Below are 8901 nucleotides of genomic sequence, written 5' to 3'. Positions count from 1 at the left end.
TTCTATTTAGTCCATTTTAACAATTACCACATTCTATTTTTTTTTTGAAAATTACCACCTTCTATTTTCAAAAATATCAAAAGTTACCACCTTCTTACCTCCCAACTCCACATGACGTCATTTTGGGCTAATTCTTTCCCTTTCCTCCCTATTTCCCTCACATTTCTCATTCCTAACTCGATTCTCATCCCCCCTTTCATTTTTTTCCCCAAACAATCAAAAACACTTCAATTCACTCCTCCAAATCAAAATTGACGAACAATTATTGGTGGTTTGGGGGAAAAAAGTGAAAGGGGAGATGAGAATTCAAATAGGAATGAGAAATGTGAGGGAAATAGGGAGAGAAGGGAAATAATGAGCCCAAAATGACATCATGTATAGTTACACTTTAATTTTATATGAAGAGAGCAAGCCATTAAAGAGAATTAATGGGGGATTATTATAAGGTGTATTTTGATAGGGGAAAGGTGATGGCTCCATTTTCGCTCCAAATTTACTTTACAGAGTAGAATTGTTTAGCGGGAATGTGGTTTATCTTATTGGAACTTCTTTAAACTTAACTAATAAACTCAATTAAGTTTATTGAGACTGATTTTGGATATGTTAGATTTATAATACCTTATTAATTAAAGCTAATTACATTAGCCTAAATTTGAGAGTATAACTTTAATCATCTCATAAATCATGGTATATTATAAATAAATTCTCTTAATGGTCATTATATTCATGGAAAGCTATGTTTAATGTAAATACTACCTCCATTTCATAATATAATGGAATAATATCATTTAGAAAGTAAAAAATATATGTTTAAGTACGTTTGTAGTGGTATTAATGTATTAGCAAGGCGGAGAAACATCATTTCGAGGCTAAAGAAAAAATGAAACTTAATCTGGAAACAAATTAAACAATACTAACAAGAAATAATAATATCATATTTAAAGAAACAAAAATCATTATAATGCTAATAAATAGCTGTCAATAATAAACAAACAACCTTAAGAACTACTACTAAGGACGACTATGCCTACTAGAGGTACGTAGCTATTTCAATTCAAATAATTAATAGTTCTACGAGTGGTAGTATATTAACGAACTTATTCAAATCTCACTAATAAATCCTAAATTAATTTAATATATACTAATCAATACTTAATGAGCATGAGTTGAACGAGTAGCACTAGAGCACTCAGCATTAACAAGAGCCTGAACAAGTGAATCCTGGAATTTCTCAAGCCCTGAGCAAAATTCAGCATTGAAAGAAATCTTGTTTTTCTTAAGAAGTTCTAGTAGATTCTTCAAAGGAAGTTGCCTCGGATGCAACATCTGCAGAGGTTGGACTAGAGCTTGGTGCACCGGGCCATGGGAAGATGGGGAATTTAGGGTGTGGGAATGCAAATGAAGGGAAGCCGGGACCAGAGCTTGGTGCACCGGGAAATGGGAACTTAAACCCGGGGCCAAGGTGTGGGAATGGAAATGAAGGGAGAGGACCGGAGCTTGGTGCACTAGGAAATGGGAACTTAAACCCAGGGCTAGGGTGTGGGAATACAGGGAACCCGGGACCAGAGCTTGGTGCACCAGGAAATGGGAACTTAAACCCAGGGCCAGGATGAGGGAATGCAGGGAACCCGGGACCAGAGCTTGGTGCACCAGGGAATGGGAACTTAAACCTAGGGCTGGGGTGTGGGAATGGAAATAAAGGTAGAGGACCGGAGCTTGGTGCACCAGGAAATGGGAACTTAAACCCGGGGCCAGGGTGTGGGAATGGAAATGAAGGGAGGTCGGGACCAGAGCTTGGTGCACCAGGGAATGGGAACTTAAACCCGGGGCCAGGGTGTGGGAATGCAGGGAAGCCAGGACTAGAGCTTGGTGCACCAGAAATTGGGAACTTAACCCCATGGAAACCGAACCGAGGCCGACCAAACCCCCATTCAGGATTTGCAGCTTGAGTTTGCTTTTGTTCAAGGGCAAATGCAGACTGTGCCACCAAAAGAGTTAGGAGAAATGCAACGATTATCTTCTGCTAAGATTGAATGAACAAAACTCAATGACTTGATTGTATTGATTACTCTCCACCACATATATAATACAAGCTTAACCCTATTGTGATAGGATTAGGAAACTACCAAATATATATCATAGAGATATTCTAGGCATAAATTATGATACAAAATATATCCTAAAATATTCCCAAAATATATCCCGCAATAACCCCCCCCCCCAAGTTGGAGCATGTGGGTCATAAATGCCCAACTTGGAAAGAAGATGATGAAACTGGTTCTTTCCAAGCGCCTTAGTGAAAATATCCACCAATTGTTCCTTAGTGGAAACATAAGATGGTGCAATTAGTCCTTCTGTAATGGCGTCACGAACAATGTGACAATCAATCTCAATGTGCTTCGTCCGTTCATGAAAAACTGGATTTCTGGCTATATGAAGTGCAGATTGACTGTCACAAAACAATTTTATTGCTTTAGGGTGTTGAACCCCCAAACTCAAAAGTAAAGCTTTTAACCATTTCAACTCATGAGTACACGACGCCATTGATCTATACTCAGACTCGGAGGAAGAAGAAGAAACTATAGGTTGTTTCTTGGTTTTCCAAGAAATAGGAGAATGACCAAGAAACACAAGCCAACCTATAAAAGAACGACGCGTAAGAGGACACGCCGCCCAATCCGAGTCACACCATCCCTGCTAAGTCAGATCACTATCTGCACTCAACAAAATACCTTGTCCCGGGGTGCCCTTCAAATACCGAACGACCCTCAGAGCTGCATCCCAATGCTCAACACGCGACTCTTGCATAAACTAGGAGAGAATATGAACAGAATAAGCCAAATCAGGTCTCGTAACTGAGAGATAGATGAGCCTCCCTACTAATCTGCGATATGACTCAGGATTTTCCAGAACATCACCATTAGCAAGACCAAGCTTATGATTTTGTTCAATCGAAAATCCACTTGGTTTTGCCCCTAACAACCCTGCTTCAGAAATAATATCCAAGGTGTATTTCCGTTGACATAAAAATAAACCAGATTTACTACGAGCAACCTCTATTCCCAAAAAATATTTCAAAGGGCCAAGATCCTTCATCTTAAAACAATCAGAGAGATAAGCCTTGAAAACAGATAATGCAGCGGAATCATTCCCAGAAACAATAAGATCATCAGATAAACCAATACATTAATCTGAACAGTACCCCTAGTGTATGTAAACAGAGAGTAATCAGAGTAAGATTGTAGAAAACCATACCCAAGCCGTAGTCAATTTTTCAAACCACACCTTGGAGCCTGTTTCAACCCATACAAAGATTTTCGCAGACGACACACCAGAGTTGGATCCGAACTCTCAAAACCTGGAGGTAATTTCATATACACCTCCTCTTCCAAATCACCGTGTAGAAAGGCATTCTGAACATCCATTTGATGAAGCTCCCAATATTTAGAAGTGGCTATAGCAAGGAAAGCCCGAACTGTAGTCATTTTTTCGACCGGAGCAAAAGTTTCACCATAATCTATACCTTCCTGCTGATGATTACCAAAAACAACCAAACGTGACTTAAGACGTTCAATATCACCATTCGACAAATATTTTGTCTTGTAAACCCACTGACTACCTAGAGCTTTCTTGCCGGGAGGAAGATGTCTAAGGTCCATGTTCCATTGTCTTCCAATGCCCTGATTTCTTCTTGCATTGAACGACGCCAACCATCAGATTTCATTGCTTCTTTGAAAGATTTTGGATCTTTACCCTGAACAACTGCTGCAAGAAACTTGCGATAATTGACAGAAAACATGTCACAATTTATATAGTGTGCTAAAGGATAAGGCGTACCTGAAGGAGGGATCGGAGACGGAGGGGACGGAGATGGACTATTAGCAAAAACAGAGTATGTCACATGATCACAAAGCTTCACCGATCGGTATTTCTCACGATGCCCCCTACCCAAGACCTCGGGTTGAGGCTGCTGGTCGTGTGGCGCTGCTGGGGTGTCGCTGCCACTCTGCTCGGGGTTGCTGCCAAGATCGGCAGTGCTGCTGGTCAGCTCGCAAGACCCAGCGCCCGCTGGAATTTCCTCGGGCTGGCTAGAAGCTGCACTTGCGTGCTGGTCAGCTCTGCTAGCGTCCGCAGCCTGCTCTGTATGCGGGGCTGCTTGCTCTGTGTACGGAGCGGGCTGCTCTTCCCCACCAAAAAAAATTTTATGTTCACCAACATCACCCCATGTCTCATTTTCTAAGAAATCCTCATGAATGTCACGGTCATTATCATACATTGTGGGCACTATATTGACAGCTTCTGGGCTAGCATATGGAAATACTCCCTCAACAAATTTCACATCACCAGACACCAAAAACACCTTATACTCAAGATCATATAACTTCCATCCTTTCTTCCCAAAAGGATATCCCACAAAAACACATTTTCTACTCCTACTAACAAACTTGTCACCATTCGTTTTTTGATTATGGGCAAAACACAAACACCCAAAAGTACGAATAACATCAAAGGAAGGAGGTTTATTAAATAGGATTTCAAAGGGTGTTTTAGTTTGTAGCAAAGGTGTTGGAGTACGGTTAATTAAATGAGCGGCGGCAAGAACACACTCCCCCCCAAAAATAAATTGGCAAATTTGCTTGAAACATCAAAGCTCTCCTGACATTGAGAATGTGTTTATGTTTTCGCTCAACCCTCCCATTTTGCTGTGGAGTACCCACACAAGAAGTTTGTAAAATAATGCCCGTAGCAGAAAAATAATCAAGAAGACAATTAAACTCAGTACCATTATCACTCTGCACAACTTTAATTGTTTGAGAAAATTGTCTATCAACCATTGCAATAAATGCCATAAACATTCTAAAAACTTTTGTTTTATCAACCAACAAATAAATCCAGACTGCTCTAGAATAATCATCAACAATAGTAAAAAAATAACGAGCTCCACATGACGAAACATGTCTATATGGACCCCACAAATCACAATGTATTTTCTCAAAAACTCTAGAAGCCCTACTATCACTTAACGGAAATTGTTCTCTAGGATGTTTAGCACGCATACATACTTCACACCCCTTATCAAGACAATCTTTATTACTACTAACATGAGGAAGCAACTTAACTACTTTCTCGGAAGGATGACCCATGCGACGATGCCACAACTCCAAGCTTGAAATATCTTTGTCAACACCAACATGATGCACCGAATCCGATTTGCTAAAATAGTATAGTCCGTCTCTCCTAGCTCCCGTTCCAATCAGCTCCTTCGTTTGGTCCTGTATAGCACACATATAAGGGTTAAATTGGACAATACAATTAAGTTCATCTGTTATTTGTGAGACAGAAAGCAGATTACAACTCAAATTAGGGACCAAAAAGAACTCCAGTTAAAGTAAGCTTGTCCGACAAACGAACAGAACCAACCAAAGAAGCCACAACAGTGTCATCGTTGGGTAGACCGACGGGACATTCAAAACTCTTTGTACCAAAAAACCAAGATTCGTCTCCGGTCACATGATGTGTTGCCCCTGTGTCAATAATCCAAGAGGTAACATCAAACTTACCATTCAAGCGATGCTCGGGAACATTAGCATTACCGAACAAACCCGTAATAGCCTTCCACTGTTCACTTGAAAACACTTGACCATGAGAGGAACTGTCAGTTGAAGCACCCAAAACTGCATTGGCCCGCACCGTACTTTGACCCCGGCCAGCGGTGTACCTCCCCCCCTGACCACTATCATTCGAAGAAGGTCGACCATGAAGATCATAACACTTACTCTCAATGTGACCCTTCTTCTTACAATAATTGCAAGTCTTGTCAGACCAACAATTAGAAGTCTCATGGCCTATTTTCTTGCATTTACCACACATCGTACCACCGTCACGGCCACGGTCAGAAGCTCCCCTGCCTGCCCCTGTTTGAACAGCAAAGCCTAGAGCATCAGGAGGCTTTTGTTCATGCTCTAGCTTTGCCGTACGCACTCTTTCATCTTGCACCACCAATTGATATGCTCTATCTAGACTAGGGAGGGGATCTTGAGACAGAATATTGGTACGCAAGGAGGCATAAAAATCAGAATAAAGACCCATTAAGAAATCATGTAATTTAGCTTGTTCACGCCTAGCTTCATGCAATTGCCCAGCCGTACACTTTGAACAACAAGAACAAGAAATTAAAGGTTCATGGTGATCTAATTCTTGCCATAAAGCATGAAATTTACCATAATAAACAGAAACAGACATCGATCTAGTTTGTTCACACTTTGCAATCGATGTTTTTAATTATTGAATTCTAGGGCCATTGGTTTGAGCAAAACGTTGCTTGAGATGTTGCCATAAAAGTCTAGCTTCACGAAATTTAGAAAGGGACGACCTTACCTCTGGATCGATGGTGTTGGTAATCCATGAAATTAACATTGCGTTGATAGTCGTCCAGTCTGATTGAGTACACGGATGTACAGGGGCTAAGATCGAACCATCCAAAAATCCGAATTTTCGTCGAGCCTCCAAGGCAGTCTGCATATCCGTAGCCCAATCGTCATAGTTATCAGTTTTGAGTTGTGTAGGGGTAATAAAATCCCCAGGTCGATCTTGCGACCCAAGGTAAAACGGTGAATTTGGTTTTATTTCTATGAAAGGGGGTGGCGGTGGAGGTGGAACATCATCTCCAGCCATTGTTTACGGGAAAAAAAAACTCAAAAAATAAACCTTGCTCTTGATACCATGCTAAGATTGAACAAAACTCAATGACTTGATTGTATTGATTACTCTCCACCACATATATAATACAAGCTTAACCCTATTGTGATAGGATTAGGAAACTACCAAAAATATATCATAGAGATATTCTAGGCATAAATTATGATACAAAATATATCCTAAAATATTTCCAAAATATATCCCGCAATATCTTCATTCTTTTTGGTTAGTGAATGAGGGTTATTTTTTTTCTCTTTTACGTGGATTTGTTGTGTGATGCTTGGAAGGAAGCTTAAGGGGTATTTATAGAGTGAATGAGTGTGACTAAAATAATGCTCAAGTCTTTAAAATTAATATTAATATTTAAACATTTGATATAGCGTTATCTTTTAGTTAGTTCGTTGTGAAAAAATGAGAATGATAGAATGTATTTTGCAGTATATACGGTTAACATTTATGGCTTTTAACCTAAAAAACTGGATTATATATAAAGTATGCACATGAGGTTTATCGCTTTATCATTTTACTAGTTTTGTGCCCCGTGCAATGCCCGGGTTGTTTATTGAATTGTAAGATAAATTTTTAATTTATATATCAAATTTTAAAATATATCATTGATACAAATTAGTTAGGAATTGGATGTGCTTTTGTGACGATTTGCTATCTAATAGGCATGTAATGGCTAATAATAATGTCGGTGAAAATGTTCGATTTAATACACTAAAAAAAATAGCAAAAAAAATTAAATGAAATAAATGTTCAAAGCCCTTTGGGTTGAACCGAACCTAAGACTTTGGGAAAGAGTTGAACATTTCTTGACTCATAACCTGAAGTGACCCTATTCGATATGACTCATAACCCGACCCTAATTGGTGGGTCTACATAGTAATAAATAACTATTAGATTGTAAAGTACTCATATTAATTTAGCCAATTAGTATACATTATAAATGGATGTTTTACGCTTTAAACAATATTAGAATTATAATCTAACTCTAAACTAACAATTTTATCCTAAAATTCTATCCAAATAGAAATCTAAACTAATTTTTTATCTTGTAAAGTCTATTTAAGTCTATCTTACATGGCGCGACACTTGGCGAAAAGTTGGAACGCCAAGTGTCGCTGTCTTATGACCTGGCTAAAAGTTTAGCTTTATATATTAGTTATATGATTGTTGATTAGTAAATTCAGCTCAGCTCCAAACCCAAGTAAAATTAGGCAGAATCTCAAAGTGATGTTTATCAATTTTTTTTTGAATACTATATTAATTAATTAAATACTTAATTTAAGATCATTTAAATAACATATCTAATATATATATTATATATATAAAGGGGAGTTTTTCCAGAGATTTTAGAGAGTCACGTAGGTCTAATCTAATATATATATATAAAGGGGAGTTTTTTCCCGAGTTTTTAGAGAGCCATGTAGGATTTAATTTTCTTAGAGCACCACGTAGGTTTATAAATTTTTGTTGTAGCCAATCAAATAAGAGATTATTAAATTCTTTTATAATTAAATAATTCAAATGCCACATAAACAAAATTGGCGAATGAAATTTTTAAGTTTAAACTAATTAAATATTAAATACTTCCTCCGTTTTTTTTATTATTGCACCATAGGGGTTGGGTGTAAATATTTTGGTAGTGGAAAAAAGTAAGAGAGAGAAAAGTAAAAATACAAAATTGTCCATGTGACATATTGATAAACTAAAAAGTAAGTGTGAAAAAGCAAGGGTATGTTGGGTATTTGTAGTGTGAACACAAATAATTTTATTCCAAAAGAGGAAATGGTGCAATATTTGTGAAACTTCATAAAAAGGCAAGTGGTGCAATAATAAAAGAACGGAGGAAGTATTATTTTTGGATATTAAGAATTTTATCAAAATATATAACAAATTTTAGCACATTAATACAAATTTTTTTTTTTAAAAAAAATCAAACAAACCGTGCATCACACGGGCTTTATCTAGTATATATATAAAGGGGAGTTTTTCCCAGAGATTTTAGAGAGCCACGTATGATTTTGTTATTTTTTTTAAAAAAGAGTTGTTAAATATTGCCCTCGAATATGTAACTAACGCCCGCAAAATAAAATAAAATTACGTATTTATCCTTATAATAATGATTATAAAAATAATTAATTTTACCTCAATTTCACACTTTTACCGTACACAAATTTTTAAAATTTTTTAATTTTA

General features: G+C 37.6%; 1 protein-coding gene across 1 annotated transcript; it reads right to left on the bottom strand.

Annotated features, from left to right (window-relative positions):
* Positions 1–1276: 1276 nt before the first annotated feature.
* LOC110709889 (basic proline-rich protein-like) lies at positions 1277–2544 on the bottom strand. The gene is made up of 2 exons (XM_021888150.1): positions 2311–2544; positions 1277–2023 (listed from the first exon to the last, which is right to left on the bottom strand). Exons 1-2 carry the CDS (start codon positions 2542–2544, stop codon positions 1277–1279), a joined length of 981 nt encoding a protein of 326 aa, XP_021743842.1.
* Positions 2545–8901: the final 6357 nt, after the last annotated feature.

Source organism: Chenopodium quinoa, unplaced genomic scaffold (genome assembly GCF_001683475.1).
Source record: "Chenopodium quinoa cultivar QQ74 unplaced genomic scaffold, ASM168347v1, whole genome shotgun sequence".
NCBI lineage: Eukaryota > Viridiplantae > Streptophyta > Magnoliopsida > Caryophyllales > Amaranthaceae > Chenopodium > Chenopodium quinoa.
The sequence above is the reverse complement of the archived record's forward strand: the minus strand, read 5'-3'. Positions and strand labels throughout refer to the sequence as shown.

Excerpts from the sequence above, each read along its gene's own strand:
- LOC110709889 (XM_021888150.1), bottom strand. The coding sequence starts at position 2,544 with ATGGCGTCGTGTACTCATGAGTTGAAATGGTTAAAAGCTTTACTTTTG. Across the intron at positions 2,024-2,310 it reads TTTCCACTAAGGAACAATTG|CAGAAGATAATCGTTGCATT; the intron begins GTGGATATTTTC and ends ATTCAATCTTAG.